The following is a 20,791-nucleotide window of genomic DNA, read 5'->3' as shown; positions in this document are numbered from 1 at the left end:
TTTTTCCTTTTCTTTAAATAAGGTGCGTTTCGGTAAGCACGGAATTGAGGAAAATTGCCGTTGGGAAGATGCCAGTTCAGTCAGTCCCTCTCGGTGCTGTGATAATAGGACCGCAGTCCTGGCGAGACGATACGGTGCGCAGGATCCGGCGCGCGGAACACTTGGTGCGGAAAGCTCATCCTGGACGCTCGTGCAGCCATCTCCGGAGCTGTAGCGCCGTTGCGTTTGCCCCAAAGCGCACAGGCACGGTGACTGACCATGAGGATGGCGCTGCCTTGTGCACGACCAGACCCCAAACCACAGGGACTATGGTGAGAGTTAACGCCATAGGGAAGTTATGCATCCTACAGACATTTGTAGTCTACTTCGACCTGTAACTGTTTATTATTATTATTATTTATTATTAATAATTATTCTGTCAATATCAGTCATGTATTTCTTAATCTTTACTTCTAGTTCCCCCACACAACCAATCCCACATTTGCGGCCCCGTTCCCTCCTCCCTGCTTACGAGAGCAGTGTGCGGAGGCCAGTGTAGGGCAGGCAGGTGAGTACATGCGCAATGTGAGAGAGGTGGAGGGGCAGCTACGCAGACAGGCGGGCAGGGTGACACAGGAGGGCGTCAAGCTGGAGAGGGAGAGGGGACACCTGGAGAGAATGCTCCGGAGCCTGCGGTGCGACATGCAGGTCAACAGGCAAAGTGTGGAGAGCAGGACCATGAGGCCAGCTGCTACTGAAACAGTGAGAGAAAACCTGACAAACTTATGCTTTGCAAAATGTAGGCTATGCTGTGCATGTAACGTGAACATGCTGGGTTTGAAAAGTGATTATTATTGCCTAACATTGTCATGTGCAAACCAGGTGTTCTTGCTGTGCGTCTGGGCTCAAAATAATCACATTGAACCCAATAGTACAGCAAAAGCACTTGTTTTTCACAAGACTACACAGTATGTTTGTGATGATTATTGTGTCTCCATAGGACAGAGATGGAGCAGATCACCTACTGGAGTATGAGAGGAGAGAGCTGACTGGGCTGAAACAGGAACTGGAGGGCACACTGAAAAACACACTGACGCAACTGCAGGTGAAAAGTGTGTCACGTATAGGGATGAGACGGTATACCGTAAAACCGTGAACCGCGGTATAAAATGTCCACGGTATTAGAACCGTGACATTCCCTGTGTTTACGGTATTACGTTTACGGTATTACACAATAACGCGCTGCTGAAACTTCACATTTCAAGTTGCTTGCAACAGTTAATTTTGTAATTTAATATAAGCTTGCTATTAATAAACTGAGCTTAATTACAATAGTGTGTATTTTCCATCATGTGTTGCACTGTAGTTCCTTAAAAGTAAAATACTTGTTTTTTTATGTGTGTTGGGGAGGTGAAATGCTGTATACCGTGAAATACCGCAAACCATACCGTGTAACTAGATACCGTACCGTACCCTAATGCAAAAATCCATACCGTCTCATCCCTAGTCAGGTAAAGGCTCGGCATGGGATGTTCCAGTCTTATCTCTTGTCAATCGGCCTTTGAAGTAGCTGCTGTAGCAGCGATAAAATCAACAGAGACGTTCAATTCACTTCGCTTTCTGTTAAATACAGAAATATAAGCACCGATTCCCCCTCCCTCAAATCTAGACTTTGGGCCAGTGTAGTAGGCAGCTGTTGGAGTGTGCCAGTGAGAGGTCTCGTGTGCTGGAGCTCCTTCCACACAGTGCATCTCTCTCTGGAGGACGGGCCACTCCTTCTCAGGCCTTGGTCAAACCTGACCCTGTCGGACCCTTCACTCCAGGTATACACTGTCAATGTTGAGCTGTACTGTCTGTACTGTTCAGTACCACTGGTGCTCAGTACATTGTGAGGCATCTAGCACCTTGCGGGCAGTTTCACAATGCTGTGTTCCTATAGTCAATTCATGGTAACCAAGTCATTTTGACAAAAAGGTATTAGATATGTTTCTTTGCAATTCATTACTAACACACACAAGTACCAGGTGTTTTATGTTATGTTTACCACATGTAAAGTAGCCAATGTTATAAATGTTAATTCTACTTTTTCCCCTGGTCTCAGATTGTAAGCAGGTCCTGGAGTCGTCCACTCTGGCCGTGAGCCAGTCCCAGCAGCTGAGGGACAGCATCAGGCAGATGCTCACCAGCGCCATCGTCAGGCAGAGGGCTGCACATTGCACTGTAAACGAGGGTCTGGTGAAGAAAATTGCAGAGACGATCACTCTGAAGGTACCATGCTGCTACGGCTAGCTTACGTAGCTTGTTACCCGTTCGCACGTTGCGACACCCGAACCTCACGTCCCCTCTTGTCACTCTCTTGCGCAGCAAAACCTCACTCTGATGTCCGCGGCCACCAGACAGGCCGTGTTTCGCAAACAGAGGCAGCTCAACACCATTCGCCACAGTCACGACAGAGCACTGGTCAGTGTGCCGCCAGTGTGTTACGGTGACCTTGATCTGTTGTCGTTGTATAGGCTCTTTGCACAAGCTCCACTACTTCCTGAAATTCTACAGGCATCCTTATTTCCTTTCCTATACTATTGGATGGAAGTGATTAATCAGGTGTGCGGCACACCTGATCACATCTGATTAATCACTTCCATCCAATGGTATAGGACAGGAAATAAATATGCCTGTAGAATTTCAGGAAGTAGTGGAGCTTGTGCAAAGAGCCTATTAGCCAATTGCGCAACTCCAGTAGTTCCTGAATTTAGACATGCTTCTTTATTTCCTGTCCTACACTATTGAATGAAGTGATTAATCAGGTGTGCCTGACTGCAGCACAATGATCAGGCAAACCTGGATAATCATTTCATCCAATAGTGTGAGACAGGAATTTCAGGAAGTACTGGAGTTGTGCATATAGTGAATTGACCCACCGATGTCGTCATCATCTCTCTGCGTTCTCCTGTCTGTTGTCCAGGGCCCAGAGTACACTGGGGACCTGCTGTCCAGAGAGAAACTCAACAGGCCTCTAGTGCAAGTCTACCAGAGACATCCTGGTACTCAGTTACCTGAGGCTTCCTACCTCATACAGGTGACTATTGACTTTCACATTCACACACATTTTTCTAATATAGTGAATATCTTCTGGCACATGCTTTTATATAGTGATATTCATTGGATAGGGATACCATTCAAACACTGACACCAGAGTCAGCTGCGCTGTACCATCATGCTTTAGAGAGATTTAGAGCACACACTATATACAGTATGTGGCTCATTCAGAGATTGTACTCACATTAGGGGTGGGCGATATAGACTAATATCACAATATTTTGCACTCTCCGGGTGGTATCAATATGATATCACGATATGTGAGAAATTATGGATCATATTTTAGTAGCCCTTCTCATGCGAGTGCGCACAAACAGAATGTGCAACAGATCAGATGATCTTGATGCCTGTTTCTTTGATTAACAATACAATTAAAAATAAATTAAAATTACATCTTTACTGCAATGCAGCTTTTAAAACCAGGAAAAGACGACACTCATACCACATTACGATACCCATCTCACAGCGGTATCGATATATTTGTCGATATTATTACCTAGCGAAGTCAGTCACACTAACCGAGCCTGGGTTTGCGCGCTCCCCAGGGCAGCGCCGTGCTGGGGAGACGCCTGCTCTCCTCCAGGGAGGAACTGGCCAGGCTGCAGGGCACCTGCGTCCAGCTGCTGGACAACCTCCAGGGGAAGAGGGCGGCCGCCCAGGTAGACTCTGCTGTGGTCCGGATGAGACGTCGGAAGGTCGACCAGCGCGCTATGCCCACTTTCCTCCAGCAGGAGGTGTATTGAGGCCCATGTGTGTTGCGTGTCTTATCTGCAGAGAATAATAATCATGATGTGAAGTGGTAGATAGTTGAATGTACCATTACGTTCTGAGCATGGAGATGACAGTGATATATATCAAACTCATGAGCTGATAGCAGTATATATAATAAAAGTATTATCAAATGGTTTGTAAACAATTATTCATGTTCAGTAAATATATATATTGTAATTGTTTTATTTGATGTGTGATGTGACGTTTATTTGATGTGTGCATTGTTCACTCGGTGACGCTGTAAATAAGGTGCATGCACCTCAGTGTCCTTTTGAGTTTAAATAAAGGTTTGAATTAACATCCACAGGACCACAGTGACTGTGACAACATTTGTGGTCAGAGTTATCCCCAAAATAACTAAAGGCATACTCCAAAACTCTTCCACCAGGCCTAGCTGTGTACATGGCATAGTGGAGCATAACCATTGATGCAGCAGGTAATAAGGTGTTATTCATAGAGGATAACTGCTATACAGCCATTTAATCAATCCTACACTACAGTACATCAAATATGCACTTTTTGTGTAGCAGAGGACATGTTGCCATGTGTAGCCTTCTGAGACAAAATCTGGAGTGAAACATTCTGCAACATGAGTTTTTTTTTGTTGTCTAAATCCTGATCTGTAGCCAGTGCCTTATCACACGTGCAGAACTGTGAGCAGGGTTTTCTTGTTTTGTTTTTTCTCCATCCATCCTCTTGTAGAAATCATCTTACAGTACCTACTTAAAACTGTATCATGTATCAACACCATTTAAAATGCAACTTTAAGGACTCATCATTGATTGTATCAGCATAAACAATTTTCTGTACTCTTTCTAACCCGCTTCACCTGCGAACACATCTTTCATATATACTTTTCTGGGAGACCCAGTGTTCTCTCTGTCACTCGTCCCATTTACCCTCCGAGTCATAAGACTGCGTGTCACTTGACAGTCCTCCCTCCAAACTGCAGGTCTTTCGTTAAGACATAAGTGATGATTTAATAAACGTTTCTGACTCTCCGTCATTGGGACAGCTTGGAGAGAACACGCCTGTGTGCACAAATTGACACATACAGACTGTATAAAAAATATTTCAGTATAGACTTTCTACTGTGCAGATCATATTAAAATCAAGTTCTTCCATTCCGGACCCTAGAACAATCACCACATTTTGTTCCACAGCAGAGAAGCGACGTATGATCGGAGGGTTCATGTTCTAATTGAATCAGATGTGTTAGGGTGGGGAGATGTCTGCAGATAATCAAGATAATATCAAGGAAAAGAGTAGGTGTATCTTCACATCTCCGCAGCTGGTGCCCGAGGGTTCAAAACAGCTAGACAGACTGGGGCAGCAGCCAAACGGATTACTAGGAAGCCATAAGGAAGACGTCCTTTAAGATAATGCAAGCCATACCATTATAGACAAAAAAAAAGAAAGGACTTGATGAGCTGCAGAGGTGTAGAAGGAATACAGAGCGTTTCTATTTTTGCGTGGAGTGGAATTCTAACATGTCTCAGATTCTTGGACTTCTGCTTTTCCTGTGCTTGCTTCCACCTGTGGGTAAGTGAAAGACTAAGACTTTAAGAATGTGGTGCAATATAAAATGTGTATGTGTGTGTGCGCATGCATGTCAGTGTGTGGTTGTGTGTGTATGTGCCTTATCCTATGAAGTCCTAGAACTGTATATTCTGCTAAAATTCTTTGCCCACTGATAACATTCCATTATTATCTCTGGATAATAATTACAATATGGTTTAATTCATACAGTAATTGTCCAACTCTTACAATCAAAAACTTTTTTTTATTTAAACAAATGCAATTGATGATCCCAAATGGAATAAATTACTTTATTATTTTTTTCTTTCAGTTCCCCTGTTTTGTTACAACTGTGTATTCCCTGCTATCTCCCCCATGAGCTGCATCAGATACCCCACTAAGTGCCTCCCTGGGCAGGAATGTCTGTCCAGCAGAGCCGTTGGCAAGCGAGGTAAGAGCTGCAGTTTAGAATCGAGTAATGTAGGCTATCGATATCGAAACTCAATAATGATAGAATGATCTGGACATAGGAAGATATGCATTTTTGTTGTTAGTAGGCTACAGCAAAGCCAGCTTTACATATATTTAAATTTTTGGAGTATGTTAACGGATGTGCATCATGGTGACAATACCGTATTTGACGACATCTGGATTATTTGTGTGAGTGCAACCACTCTAATCTATGTCTATATGTGTCCACTGATTTGTAGGGGACTTCAGCGTAACCCTGTATGAGAAGAGCTGTGTCTTATCCTCCCTCTGTGGTCTGACGGGTCAGAAGTTTGCCATGGGACTCAATTTCAGCTTCATCAACGAGTGCTGTGACACCAACCTGTGTAACAGAGCTGGACACAACTCTGCCCCCTACTGGATGGGTTCTGTCCTTTCACTCCTCCTCTCCTCGCTCTCACTGTGGTGATTGTCTGTAGCCTACATATGACCCTGCTTGCAAAAAATAAAGGCATTGGAGTACAAAAACATACATGTACTTACATTGCACTTCTAGGGGTCTACCCTTGAATATGGCGGCAACTGGCCTCAGAGGGTGCTTTTTAACAACTGGTCGGGGACTACAGCTGGAAATGAGCCGAGTAGGCTAAAGCTGCCCCATTTACTGTATTGCACAGTTACTTATGGGGACTGTCCACGAAATAATAAACTAAACTTTGTATTAATCTTAGTAGAGTAAAATGTTTGGGATGATTATTATTATGATGGATGTGTCTTGGTCTTAGATCAATCATAGGTTACAGTGTGTTGCAGTCAATATAACAGGAACTAAACATAAGATAACTTTCTGTAATTGCAGTATATTGAAAGTCATAGGAGCATTAATCTTTTTTCCCTACAAGAGAACATGTTCTTTATTACTATGTATAGTTAAGTAACTCACACAAATGGATTTTGCTTATTAATAGGTGAAATAACACCACTTAGGCTATTATTACTTCTGTGCATATAGTTAACAATAGGCCTATCCGGATAGACCTTGAGAAAAGTTTATGGATGGTTTTGATATAATTAAAATGTATTTATTGCACTTCTAGCTTTTGGTAGACTATTTGTTGAGTGATGAAATTACACCATTGGTCGGATTAATTTATGCAGATTTATGCAAATTTGCTACAATTTCTCAGAACCATACATGATCCTGCCATATAGGTCTTGACCTAGGCTTGTTATCTGCTTGTTATCATAGAAGCAAGATTCAAGATTACTTTTTGTCACGTGTAATGTACGGTGTAGGATAGACTACGCTATGCCACGCAGTTTTCTTCCAAAAGTTTTCTCAAACCTACAACTGCAGGGAAACCGAGATGAGGACGGAGCAGCTGAATCGCAAATTGTGTGGACCAATTAGGCAACATCATCAACAGGTGACACTGACCGGACCACGTGATACTGACAGTATTGCAAAGTGATGCATGGTCGTCAGTGGTGCTTGGTAGCCTAGCTACTGTGTGCAACGCTTGTCGCGCGAAATAGTGAAGCAAAAGAAGTGTCACGATTTGCCTTAAAGTTATGGGCATGATTAAACTTTTCAATTGTGCCGCTTTGACACTGGTGTCTCTTCTGGGGGCTTCCGGTGTAAGCTCGAACGAACGTAGGTCCCTGACGGTAACAACGGGGACGAAGACGAGGGATACAGACCAACACAAAGAAGCCAAGACATCGTCATACTTACAACTCCCGGTGTTTCAGCACTCAAGGCTTCCTATAGTGAACATGGACCATTTTTCTCCAGTCAGCGGGACTGGACACGAACAGTTACCGGATAAGGTTAGAGACGTTTTGCTCGCGGTTGCTACAACGCCTACCTCTGCCTCTACCGTTCCAAATCAACTAGTAATAACATCGTGCGATATGAACAAGATGCGCGTGCAGGTAAAGACGGTCATTTTGGGCTCAGGTGGGTCGACGTCACAAATCACCCTCGGAACATGTAAAGCCAATAAATCCACGGAAGATTCCCTTTATTTTGAATATGAACTCGGTATGTGCGGGAGCAAACGCAGGGTAAGTTTTGTCAGGTTTAGCTATTTAGGGGCGTGACTATTCTCACGGCGGCCGTAAGAATAACTGGCACGTCTATTCTTAAGGCACTCTAACCAACGAATACCCAAATATAAGGTATGTCTAAAATGCTTGAAATTTGTACAAAAAGACGCCGTAAGAATAGCCACTTCCTTATTTAGGCTTCTGTACATAGGATCAGATTTTTTTCCATGTGGATTTTTACAAAGGTGACATGCTTGCCCTATGAAACAGATGGTGAACAATCGTGTGGCATACTCCAATATACTAAAGTATGACCCACCAAATCTCCCAAGTCCAATAAGACGAACTGTACCGTTCACTTTGCTCATCGTCTGTCACTTCAACAGGTGGTTATAGCTTATCATATTTTGCCTTCAGTTCGATGGATAGAATATTAAATTATTTACCAGCACAAAATGTGACGTAACATTCAAAAAATTGATAAAAGTTGAACTGGACGCAGTAGGCTTAACTTACCGTATTGTTTTCCAGGTATTACTATTCTTACAAAATTGGCTACATACCAACGATTCAGATGCACAAGGTCTTTAAACCAATGAAGAACAGTGCAAACTTCATGCTCAGTCCACGCAATGGTAAGTTTAAAATGCCACTCTTAAAATAGTCTTTGTTCAGCGGCCTACATGCATGCTTTCTTTCAGACAAGTGGGAGAGGCTTGCCCCAGATGATGGTTATGTGCTGGGGGGGCCCATGTACTTCGAGGCCGAAGCACCATCCACATCCAGAGGCGGTCGGCTCTATGTTCACGCCTGCCATGTGACCGTCAAGCGGTCTCACAAGTCTACACCTCAGCTCTCAGTCATTGAGAATTTTGGGTAATTTTGAGCCCTATGTAGCCCTACGCTAATTTCCTCCATATCCACAGTTGTCGCTGGACACGCTGCTATCTATGGGCCTGTAGCCTCAATGGACCTCTAGCCTCACATTTATTTCTCTATTCAGGTGCATGGTTGAGAGCAAAACCAGCGGCTCTAGATTCATCCCTTCCTCCCAAAAGAGAGTGGTGAGATTCACTGTGGATGCCTTCATGTTTGAGGGAATGACAGGACAGGTATGATCAGTGAAAAACTGTAAAAACAAAAATAAACACAAAAAATTAGTGTAGCTCTCTGTTTGACTGAGATTAAGAGCTTCACAGCCTAAAGCACCATTACAAGCCTCTTGTCAATCACCCACAGCGACTTCACATGCACTGCTCCATGTCGGTGGGAAGTTCAGACCCTTCTCCAACCGCCAAGGCCTGCAACTACGACAGATGGGCAGGAAGGTAAACTGGGGTGGTATGGAAGTCCCTTGGAAGAAACCGTGTTGATCACAACAAAGGGGGGTTGGGCTTTAATGCTGCCCTTGACAGGATTTAACACGAGTTCGGTCTGATCAGGTGGGTGGAGCTGTATGGACCTGCCTCTGTGTGTTCATGTTGCGACTCCGCCACGTGCAGCTTTGATGCTTCCTCTGGTCAGTATTGTCAGTGGTAAAATGTTATTTAATTCCCCCACCAGTGGTGAAGATTTACAGTTTACTGTAGTTAAAAGGGAATATGACCTTTGCTTTTTGAGTCAATCAATGTCTTTCAGTCCTTCATACTCTGGTGTGGGATGTTGCCATTGTGTACTCTTTTTTTTTTAATGCTCTTTAGCTGCCAAGATGGTCACCAGCAGGCCTTGGTCAGTGAAATACAGTGTCAAGCCTACTAGTCCCGCTACAGATGTGATGCCAACGACACAGCCTGAAGAGAAAGATGTGGGGAAGGTTGGGAATGTGGCAGAAGTGAAGTTGGAAGGGCCCCAGAGGGAGGTGAAGAAGTTGGAAGGGCCTCGGAGGGAGGTGAAGAAGTTGGAAGGGCCTCAGAGGGAGGTGAAGAAGTTGGAAGAGCCTCAGGGGGAGGTGAAGAAGTTGGAAGGGCCCCAGAGGGAGGTGAAGAAGTTGGAAGGGCCTCAGAGGGAGGTGAAGAAGTTGGAAGGGCCTCAGGGGGAGGTGAAGAAGTTGGAAGGTCCCCAGAGGGAGGTGAAGAAGTTGGAAGGGCCTCAGAGTGAGGTGAAGAAGTCGGAAGGGCCTCAGAGGGAGGTGAAGAAGTTGGAAGGGCCCCAGAGGGAGGTGAAGAAGTTGGAAGGGCCCCAGAGGGAGGTGAAGAAGTTGGAAGGGCCTCAGAGGGAGGTGAAGAAGTTGGAAGGGCCCCAGAGGGAGGTGAAGAAGTTGTTAGAGCCTCAGGGGGATGTGAAGAAGTTGGAAGGGCCTTGGGGAGGTGTGAAGGAAGTGAAGAAGCTGGAAGGGCCTCGGCGAGGTGTGAAGAAGTTGGAAGGGCCTCTGGGAGGTGTGAAGCAGGTGGAGGTTGAGACTGGGGGAAGGCCTGTGAAGGGCTTTGCTGTTGTGGAAGAGGAGCAGGTCTCTGAACCACGCAGAACATTTGAGGAATTCTTTGGACTGAACAAGTAAACGAGTGTCATGACTTCACAATATATTCCTGTTTGCTTTCAATGCATTCCTTATTTCCCCCAACATCCAATTCAAACTAGTAAAAACCTTTGAAAACATTTTGTTGCTCTTTGCTTATTGAAGTGTCTCACTTACGAGTTTGAGAATAATTGTAGTTTGAGAGACAGATTCAAATACATGTTCAAACATATGTATACATGTTTATTGGCATTATTACATACTGTAGGTAAATGGTTTATTGCTACAATGTTATGAAATGTTCTGTACAGTTAAACAAACATTGGGTCAATGAATATGATACTTGAGATATTTAACAGACAGGCAAAAGGAAAGTTTTTTTTTTTTTTTGCTACTTCAAGACATCTCATGATGACTGGCCGCTTGGAACCTTAAACGCTGCTATTACACAATTGAGAAGAAAAAAAACTTGGGTGTCTGCACAAGCAAGTCACAGCTTTCAATCATCAAGTCCTTGTTTGAGTAATTAAAAAGGGTGAATGTCCTTGAGATGCATCTTTACATGGTTTTCCCTCCCATTTCCTTAGCCGTTCCCTTCTTATTACGTTCTGGTACTTCCCAACCGAACAGAAACGCTGCCGTGTCCATTGAGATCACATCAGAGAGAATTCAGACCAGGCGCATCTTGGGTTGGACTTCATATCACTCTTGTACTCGGATGCACTCAACCAGAGGTCGCTTTCATGAAAGCGCTGTGCACAAAGATAATTTCCGCACATTCTTCAACAATGCTTTTTTGAGTGCTACACACACAACCAGGCGTGGCGTGAGAGATGCCTGGACAGTTCTCAGTAGTATGTGCTTAGGTGGGGGTGAGTCCCTGGGTGTCGCGGCATGGCGGCCCCTGGATACATGGGGCCGTTCGTTGAGTTCCAGTACGTCGATGGGGGCCCGAAAAAGTTCCCCGGCGACACAGGCATAGGAGTGGAATGACTGCCCATGAAGTTCATTTTCGGCTGGTGGCTGTGATAGGACTGGACATAGGGCACCTCAGCCTGGTACTTGACGATGTTGGCCTCCCCGGCGTGGCTCTGATGCGCCTGCGAGATGCCCTGGAAGTCGAACTTGTAGGCGTACCGCTTGCCGTGCACCTTGGTCATGATGTTCTTGTCGTAGTAGTAGCGCAGCGCGCGGCTCAGCTTGTCGTAGTTCATGTTGGGCTTGCTCTTGCGCTCGCCCCAGCGCTTGGCCACCTCGTCCGGGTCGGTCATCTTGAATTCGCCGTTGGTGCCCTCCCAGGTGATGATGGTGGCGTTGCCGCTGTCGGTCAGCAGCTCCAGCAGAAACTGCCACAGCTGGATTTGACCAGAGCCTTGGGAGGGGGAAGACGGAACAGAGATGGTGAGGAGACTGATGGAGTCTAAAATGAAGAACGCTGACTAGGGAAATAGACGGTTCGAGACTTCATGGTTGTAAAACAGGCACTTGTGCTTGACAAAGATACTTTGAGATATTTTTTAGCCCTATAGACAGCCATGTTACAATAGCTTAAAACACATCTCAAACAGTGGTGATGATTGACACCTTTTAGCATTTCAAGCATGTAGCTAGGTTTCTTCTGCAAATGTGACCTTTTCACTGCGCCATGGAGAGGGTGAGAGATCAGACGAGCCAGTAACCTACCCACAGGCCTGTGAGCGCTGGGGTCTGGCACCCTGTATGAACTGTGTTTGGCTGTTCGGTTCTTGGGATGGAGGGACTGGCCTTCTGTTAAGAGACAGTGGGGCAAACAGGGTCATTCTGGTGGTCAGTGGGAAGCAGCCTAAAATTTTGGGGGAATGGTTTAACTAATTATGTAAACTTGAGGTGAATTTGATGTCTTATTTTTTTTTTTAGGAATACCTCAGCCCCCACTCTCAGTGTGTGTTCATATAGTATGTCACCAAAGCAGTCGAGTGTAAAGGCCACATTTGCCACTTCTGGTTTGCTTTTTTGGACTGTGGTTCTCACCTGGGTTGGCTAGTCGACTGCTGATGGGTCCTAAAGCTTGGTATGGGTCTGCAGGGAAATTAAATATTGAATATCTTAGATGGAGAGTGTTGTAATATGACACTACAGGTCAAAGTTAAAGCTTACACAATTGCAACATTCCATTTATTTCAGAGTATATTCCATTCGTCTCTGGTAGGACCTCTGGTAGGAATAGAAATGCTCACCTTGCTGAATTCTTGGCGGAGGTTCTGTGACTCTGGTACTGTGTTGGTGTTCCATTGGAGAACCTAAATAAAGGGAATCGTTATCAGGACAAACTGTCTACCGCCATGTAATTTAATATTATACTAGATGCACATGTTAAAGCCAGCATGACATCAGCATGAACATCATGATGTATTGATGATGTTATGACTGTATGTATAGTTTTACATGGTTGCGCATGTTGTTGGTCATCATACCCTTTGGCACAGGAGTCATGGCATTGGGTGGCCAGCTGTTCCTCCTGCCTATCTCCTCATAGTTGCTCTCTGCTCAAAAAGAGAAAGAACCAAAAATGTTACCAGACATCAGAGAGGCAGAGTGGCTTTGAAGAGGACAGGCCAGCCATGACAGGAAGGAAACCCATAAATGGAGACCAAAAAGTAGAGATATTAAACAAAGGAGTGCTGAAGATGATCCAGGAGGCCTTGCAGTGAGTGTCCTTTTGTCCTGGCTACCTCTGTTACCACAAGATTGTCAATTGTGTCCCAAAGAGGGACCCTTACCCCCCATTTCCTGCACCGGTGCAGCTGTTTCCTGTTTAAAACTTGCTGTTGAGTTCAACTCGTCAAAAAGTCCTCAACTAGCGGCTGTGTTCAGCCCGTTAACACTACAGCTCTTGAAACCATGTAATCTGGTATTGCAAGTCAACGATTCATTTCTGATTCCTTAAATCAGTCAAGCCACGATAATAAAATGCTTGAATGGGTCATTCCTGACAAGTTTTTGTTACATTGATTCCCATGAAAATGATTCCCATAACAATCCTTGACTAAGCATGAACATTCCTATCATCAGTTGTGTAGTGAATGGATTGAGCACAAGCTGCCCTTTGTATTGAGAGCAAGTTCAGTTTCTTACCTGCTTTGACCTGAAGTCGGGGCTGCTGTGGTGTGGTATTGGTGGGGGCTGTTGCATAGGAGAACGTAGGGCTACCTAAAAGGAAGGGAAATACTCAGATCAAACATTGACAAATTCTGTGGAATTACACACGTCGCTAGGGTGCTAAAGCACTCTTGCCATCAAATACGAATTGTGAACTATGAGGTGGATCAGCCAGGCTGGAATCAGCAGTCCTCTATCGAGTCTTACTCTGCCGGAGGTAATTGAGGTGTGAGAGGAGGATGTCTGTGTTGTAGGCAGATGTGAGGCGCATCATGTCCTCCTTGGACATCTTGCAGAGGGCCTTTCCATCCAGCGTGTGGAAGAGCATGATATCCACCTCCTCCAGGCCGTACTCCTTGATGGCCCAGTCCAACCACTGGCGCACGTGGTCCTGAGTCCACACCTCAGGGTCTGGGACCGGAAAGAGCAGGATTAGGAGGAGAGGGAGGACAGTCGGGATGGGGGGTGGGGGATCGGGCAAGTGTTCGGTTGACTCTGATCTATGTTTTTTTTATGTGCAGTGCTCAGAGACAGTGGCACATTTCCGATAACCACGGACAGGAGTTTTTAGACACCTAAATACCACACCCTTTAGTCCTCATTGTCCTTGTTTAAACTGTGTAAAACAAATTGTGTGATGCAATATCCGTGTATTATGGCCACTATAATAGCTTGGCTTGTGTTGCTCACTGGCTAACCACGTAGTCTAGATCAACTGAATGAATTTGTATGGATACACCACGCCTACTGTATCTTACCATGATGTAATAATCTAGCCAGAGGCTCCTTGCTCCCTAGACTGACTCCTAGGGGCTCCTTGCTCCCTAGACTGACTCATTGACTGGATTCCATTTCTGAAACGTGCTCCCTGGCCACACAATGCTCTAATAATTACTCACCCTTGCAGTTGGGAACTAGACAGGTGAATGTAACATGGCCCCTGGCTTATTGTATGGTGGGAGTCAGGTGCCATGGTGGTTTCTTCAGTTGGTTAGGGAGATTCAAGTGAGCTAAGACACCATTTACAACCGTGATTGATTCACTGAGTGTAGGCTATATTTGCACAAAACATATAATAATGGTATAACCAACTGTGAATTAATTCAGTCATGTCTCCTTTAGACTTTATCAAAAGACTCTTGACTAGTTCTGGGAACCTAGTTAGCGATTTGGGCCCTGATAATTGTTGTTGTTGAGCAATGAGGAAGACGATCTCATCAGCACATCACACAAATGTACTCCCTCCTCTGAAAAGCTCCCTGTACCCATCATGTACTGTATATGACTCGTGGAGTATTGTATGGCAAGCTATTAATGTACCTTAGTGTACAACCAGCGTCCGAGTCTAGACAGTAACTTACCTTGTTACCAACCTTGTTTTTTTTTTTTAAAACCTTTGACCTATGTAGTAGAGAATTTTTCTCGATGTGCCCCACAGTTAAGAGTCACCAGCACAGCGTTCTCTACAGCTACATACACTATACCACTTCCTGCACAAGTGCTAAAAGTAGACAGCTGAGGTTGGCTTTGGTCTACATTTCTAGGAATTCTCAAAACTGCCACCATTTAGCTCTACTTTTATCATCTCAATTAGTCCAGCATTCAGATTAATTTATATAATTGCGTTGAGATGTGTGAAAAAGACTGGGAGAAGACATGGAAGAATAGAATCGGCTGTTTAGAGGGCACCTCACCTGCAGGCACTATGACCCTCTTCTCCTCTGTGGCACTGTTTGGCGGGGTGGCAGTCAGGGGGCTGCTGCGTGGCTCTGGGTAGGAGGCCTGGTAGCCCATCTGGCTCCCATCATTACTGCTCATATGTCTGGAGCGCTTGGTAACACTGCAGTCCACGGGGGACTCACGACTACCCAGAAAGAAGGGGAGGAGAGTGAGATTCCGGGACAATAGCCGTAATATGAAGGAATACGGTTATTAATCTGTAATACGAGGTATTGGGGATATGATTCACCCACGACCTTGATCACCCTTGACTCACCTGGTCCCATTGACGTGTTCTCTCTTCCCAGGGTTCTGCACTCCTGGCCCCGCCCACTCCGGCTCAGTGGGCTCGGGGCTGTGGTCCGTGGCCTGGCTGAACCCTCCGGGTGATGTCAGCTCCCCCTTCATGTGCATGCTGGGAGCGGCGGGGAAGGGCGGCTCGAAAATGGACTGGTCCTCGCTCACCACGGACAGCGCTTCCTGTCAGGAGGGGAGCCAGACAGGGGAGTCAGCCGTTACCGTAAAGGGTGTGTGATGTGTGACGGGCGGTGATGGCGGTTTAGGAGCTGCCCCTGCCCGTGCCAACATTTTCCACACTTTACAGGTTCAGTGGAACACGCGTCACGCTTTGATTCCAAACGAGTTTTGATTCACTTGATTCATTTAAATGTCTGTGATGACAATGGCAGAGCAATGCTCCGATGAAATGTCGTGAGACTGTGGCGTGACATGTGCAACGCCACGCAACGGCTTGCTCAGTAATCTAATTTGCAGTGATAATTTGTTGAGGTTGAAGAGATTAGCTCGGTGAAGTCTGATTAAGATTTGAAAGACTCTTTGTGCCGCTTCCTTTGTTTATCAGTGAACAAAAGGCCTCGAGCTCCACACCATCTCAAGGTGGCACTGACCCCAGTGTGTGGGTGTGTGTCTGAGCGAGAGGCCGGGTGTTGTGTCTATATAGTGGGTAAAGGGTAAGGATCGGCCCCGTCGTTCAGTCTATGTGCGAGTAAGTGTGTTTGTGAGAGTGTTAGTGTGTAGCTCTAAGTGGGTCTAAGTGTGTGTTTGTTTAGAGGAGTTTGGTATTGTCTTTGCAGCTTGTACGTCAGTGCTGTGCTTTTTCGGTGGCCCCACAGGAAACCTGGCCCCCATGTGCAGCGAAACCTTTTGGCACAGGCCAAGGGATAGGAAACAGAGGGGGGGGGGCACAATGTAAAAACCTGGGTCGTTCTAAAGCTGGAAAACAACCCATGGGCTGGAGGAGGGTGGGCATTGACCAGAAACAAGAATGCAGCCTTGATTGAAGTTCTAAGTGCCGCAGTTACCTCGTGTGTTATTTTAGCTCAATTGTTACCTGAGAATCATAAAGTAAGTCTATGCATGGCACAAAGTTTGGTATTTCCTCCAATGGCAGCGCAGTACTGGGGTTGGGTATCTTGAGGAGTGTTGAGCTATAGCAACATTAGCCCAAATGGCGGTGTGTGTGTCACACTCATTCTGCCGGTACACTCTAAAACAGAAGAGCGCTATAGAATCCTTTGTTACACCAGAAGAACCCGCAGAAAAAATATTCTTTAAATAATCCATTACAGTTCTGTAAGAGTCTATATAAAACCTATTCCTGGTCTGTAAAAATATATAGAATCAATTTCTATAGAACCCATTTCAGGTCTGTAAGAATCTACTGTATATAGAATCCTTTTCAGATCAGAAAAAAAACATGTAGGGTTCCAAATAGCACTTTAAAGAGCTGGGGGTAAGGAGGATCTCCCAACAGTATGAGGCCTCTTGTCTCTCTCTCCTCTTCCAATTTCAACTGTCTCACTCTCTTTCTCTGTCTCTGTCCTCCATCTCTCCTTCTCTGGCCTTCTCTTTCTCTCCTCTGTGTATATCTCTCTCCGTTCTCTCCTCTGTCTATCTCTCTCCCCGTTCTCTCCTCTGTGTATCTCTCCCCGTTCTCTGCAGACTGCAGGGTGGACCTGACTTCAGGGAGAAGTGAAACACCAGGGTGAGAGAACAGGATTAGGGTTAGAGGCTTGGCGGCAAAGACCGATTCTCATTCCTCCAAATGCATAAAATCGGACCAAAACCATACTTTTGAATGTAAAGTGTAGTCGTTATCGTCTGAATCATTAATACTTATTCTGCATTGGGCTCAGCCATTGGTCAATGACCTGTTCTTGCGTTCTACAACTACACGATATCGTGGTCCCGCTCTTTTTTTCTCTCTTCCTAGTTCACTTTTTTTCTCTCTATCTCTCTCTCTCTTCTCTCTCTTTCTTGTTTGCAAACTGACACAAATATACCCAGTGTGGCCTCACCACCAATGCCGCAACTGACTTCCTGTTCAATGAGTTTCGTAGCAGGCCTGGTTGCCGAGGGACACACTCACACAACACTTTAAAAAAAACATTGCCAGCACATATGATCAGAAGACTTCTAGGCTACAAGTTATTCTCTGGTGAAAGCATAATTGTTGATTTAAAGACTTAATATTCTTTTAAACTCAATGTATTAGGCCTAGGCCTAGCCTATGTAGGTCTAGATTTGGATGAAAGACCATTCTTGATTACATGTTGAGAATGGTGAACCAACAACATACTGCAGCAGGCAAACGCATAGGCTAATGTTTGAAGTATCCAAGTGTTACCAAGTTCAATTGTTCGTAGGCACTGTGTAGTGCTGGGTATATGGCAGAGTATGCCTACTTCTTTGTCCATGGATGCACAATATACCCGTTTCCTTAACCACAGCTGATGTAAAAACTAACATTTCTGCAATTTAGCAATTAGAGTATACCCACTTCTTTAGTCATCACTACACCCCTGTAGTCTATCACTCCTCAGTATACCGCCCACCGGTGCTATCGAAGCACTAGCTTTTCGGTGGCATATGTATCTGGCTAAAGTGGTGTTCACAAAAGGTGGTTATGTATGGGTTGTCAGAGGACAAGTGATCAAACCTGGCATGGGCAAGTGAGGGTGGAAGCAATACTGATGAGCTGATGCAGTGACACCTGTAACCCAAGCGTCCCTCTACATTTGCTGGTGGTTAGGCCTACCACATCAGATAGTCATCTTATGAATCAGCTCCTGAGGGTGGAGCTCGCACGGTTAAACGGAATGGTAACAATGGTGACACATTTTCTGTCCACCCAGTTAACCAACAAGAAACGTGTGTTCGCAACACAGAGCGGGTCCTCTGAATTCACAACTCAAACACCTTGCAAAACAATATTGTGTAGGTCTAGTCCTCTTGTTTCTCCTTCATCTCTTACCTTGATTGAGATTGCCCATACAAACTGCATTTAATTGTTAGTTCACATGTTGTATTACATGCACTTCTGTATATTCATTGCACATGTGTAGTTTATTTACATTACGAATTTCGTGTTTGACCTGTCTTCTGTAGCCTATGATTAGGTGTGATGGTCCATGTCAGATGGCCCTTGGTCAGAGATAAGCTTGAGATAGTCTTGTGTCAGTTATACAGCTAAAAATATGTTTGTATTCATCTAAACTATGGATACCACTGGTCATCCATAATGGTCCAAAATTATCAGCATTTTGCGGAATTTTGACATCACATGCAAATTGACCAACTGTGCCAAACAACATGCTTCAGTGCTAGGCAAGAGAAAGCAGAAGTAGAGAGTTCAGCCGTGCTGATTTTGCAAAGGCCTGAGCAGCTGCTGCGCCTTAAACTGCAGAACATGTGTGGTTTTCACAAGTTCTGATGGCGACATCATGGCCTCTAGAAGCATGGAGGCACACAGTTGTAACGACATGAAGATCCTAGCCTATGGCTATGTTGTTAACAGGCATACTTTGGACATTGAATTCCAGCACTTGACTGGAGTTAAATGCACAATGCATTTATTCACATTTAAAAAATGCATTGCCTCGGTACACCGAGTGACTAGATTCTGTTTTGCAAGTCTTTGTTGCCTTTAGTTCGTGTTGAGGGAGCGGAAGTGTGTGCGGGAAGTCTGAGGTTTGAGACAGGAAGCCTGTTGAGTTCTGATAACGACACCTGACATGCGCTCCCGTTTGCAACTATAAATTATTCTTTAAATAACTTATACAACGGCATTCCCTGGGATAAGCCAATATAATTTAATGAATAAAATATTGATTCACATTATACGTTGTTTGTGTGACTGGATTTAATTAAAAATGAACGCAAAATAATCGAACCAGCAACCCAATAGTGTTAAATTTGTAAACGTTTTTTCACTGAACTCGTAGGCCTATAAAGTTGAAACAGGCTAACAGGCTACACACCTGTGTATAAATGTTGAAAACTTTTGATGTCAACAGTCCAGTGGTTTTTTTCTGTAATGTTGACCGATAGCGATTAACAACACTCCATAGGCCTACTTCAGATTTGATACTGATTCTAGGTTTGCAGTCAGTGCAATTGCCTATTGAGGCTCTGAATTAGGACACTGTAGGCCTGGGGCAATATAGAATTATTCGTAACGTTTGATTGTCCTTGTTTCAGTTTATATGAGGTAGGGTATTATGCTTTAGCCATTTAGACCAATGCATCCATCTGAAACACTTCAGATTTGATGCTGATTCTATAGATCTGCAGTGTAGCCTAATTGCCGATTGATGCTCTGAAATAGGACGGTAGTATTTGTAGGCTAGAAGTATTCGTAACATGTGATTGACCTCATTGGCTAGGCCTATATATTTGAGATCAATGTAATCAAAAAGGTAATCGGCTGTTCGAACTTTTCCTTGATAATGCTATGGTTGGTATGAGGATCTACAAAAGACTGTCTGCCTTCTTGTTTTGTTTTTTTGCAGTGATAATTCGTTTATGCATCGGTGTGCCATTTGGTGATTGTTCTTCAGGCCCAATCTTTCGTTCATATAATATTGTTGGTCTGTTTTTTTATGTGGATAATTAATTTCATTCAGATGTGGCAATACGTATCTTTAAATAGAATAGAATAGGCCTACCAGTCATCTCAGAGAATTCAATCCACTTTGGAGAGTGACCTCGTATCCAAAGCTCCATGGCGCCAGAACCACCTGCCTCGCGCGCACCATTGTCCATTTCTGATAATTCTGATGAATCATGTGCAAATGTATATTGTCCTGATTTAACTCTCCATGTGATATGCCATCAACAGTCTGAACCAGCTTTTAATCGCACTCCAATAAAGCAGTTATAACTCTGAATAAACGAAATAATTAAAATGGCTCACGCGTAGGCTATAGGCTATCCTGGACAGCATTTAGTTTTTATGGCTACTGACTGAAGATGCAGTGGTTACTTGTGTTATTAAAGAGCCGACATACAACCACGAACGGGAAGGAAGAGGAAATTTTGTACAAGAAGGAAAGAGTGGGGACCTCGCATCACAGCCTTGCCTCTCTCACTTAGCAAACAGAGACTTGCTAACCGACTTAGTGGGTGGCTGCGTATCATTTTCAGAGGTGACATTAAAACCAGATCAAAAGCCTACCTTTATCGTACAGTCCATTGCAAGAGTCTCTCAGTCGTTGTTTCTCATTTAGTCGTTTTTCTATGTTATCTTATTAGTTTGGATAACCTCACAGAATCGCATCAATCCATGCACAGGCGCATTCACTCTATGGCGCAAAC

At 44.6% G+C, this 20,791-nt stretch overlaps 3 protein-coding genes across 3 annotated transcripts; 2 read left to right on the top strand and 1 right to left on the bottom strand.

The window, feature by feature from the left end:
• Positions 1 to 68: 68 nt before the first annotated feature.
• On the top strand, positions 69 to 3,818 carry tektl1 (tektin like 1; the record flags this gene model as incomplete). The annotated part of the gene is made up of 8 exons (XM_084444569.1): positions 69 to 311; positions 457 to 741; positions 980 to 1,084; positions 1,649 to 1,802; positions 2,081 to 2,247; positions 2,344 to 2,439; positions 2,942 to 3,055; positions 3,621 to 3,818. The coding sequence occupies 8 exons, from the start codon at positions 69 to 71 to the stop codon at positions 3,816 to 3,818; spliced, it is 1,362 nt and encodes a 453-aa protein (XP_084300695.1).
• A 1,518-nt stretch (positions 3,819 to 5,336) lies between these two features.
• Positions 5,337 to 6,283, top strand: LOC311314231 (uncharacterized protein; the record flags this gene model as incomplete). Its single annotated transcript, XM_084444568.1, has 3 exons — positions 5,337 to 5,388; positions 5,696 to 5,815; positions 6,075 to 6,283. The coding sequence occupies 3 exons, from the start codon at positions 5,337 to 5,339 to the stop codon at positions 6,281 to 6,283; spliced, it is 381 nt and encodes a 126-aa protein (XP_084300694.1).
• Positions 6,284 to 10,795: 4,512 nt separating this feature from the next.
• Positions 10,796 to 20,791, bottom strand: fli1rs (Fli-1 proto-oncogene, ETS transcription factor-related sequence). Its single transcript, XM_084445035.1, has 10 exons — positions 20,652 to 20,791; positions 15,453 to 15,655; positions 15,151 to 15,320; positions 13,664 to 13,867; positions 13,433 to 13,507; positions 12,772 to 12,840; positions 12,535 to 12,597; positions 12,329 to 12,376; positions 12,002 to 12,085; positions 10,796 to 11,690 (listed from the first exon to the last, which is right to left on the bottom strand). The coding sequence occupies exons 1-10, from the start codon at positions 20,667 to 20,669 to the stop codon at positions 11,167 to 11,169; spliced, it is 1,458 nt and encodes a 485-aa protein (XP_084301161.1). The 5' UTR covers positions 20,670 to 20,791; the 3' UTR covers positions 10,796 to 11,166.

This window comes from Borostomias antarcticus (genome assembly GCF_949987555.1).
Source record: "Borostomias antarcticus genome assembly, chromosome: 10".
In the NCBI taxonomy this organism is placed as follows: Eukaryota; Metazoa; Chordata; class Actinopteri; order Stomiiformes; family Stomiidae; genus Borostomias; species Borostomias antarcticus.
The sequence above is the reverse complement of the archived record's forward strand: the minus strand, read 5'-3'. Positions and strand labels throughout refer to the sequence as shown.

Excerpts from the sequence above, each read along its gene's own strand:
- fli1rs (XM_084445035.1), bottom strand. Across the intron at positions 15,321-15,452 it reads GAACACGTCAATGGGACCAG|TCGTGAGTCCCCCGTGGACT; the intron begins GTGAGTCAAGGG and ends CTTTCTGGGTAG. Across the intron at positions 11,691-12,001 it reads CAGCGCTCACAGGCCTGTGG|GCTCTGGTCAAATCCAGCTG; the intron begins GTAGGTTACTGG and ends CCCCCTCCCAAG.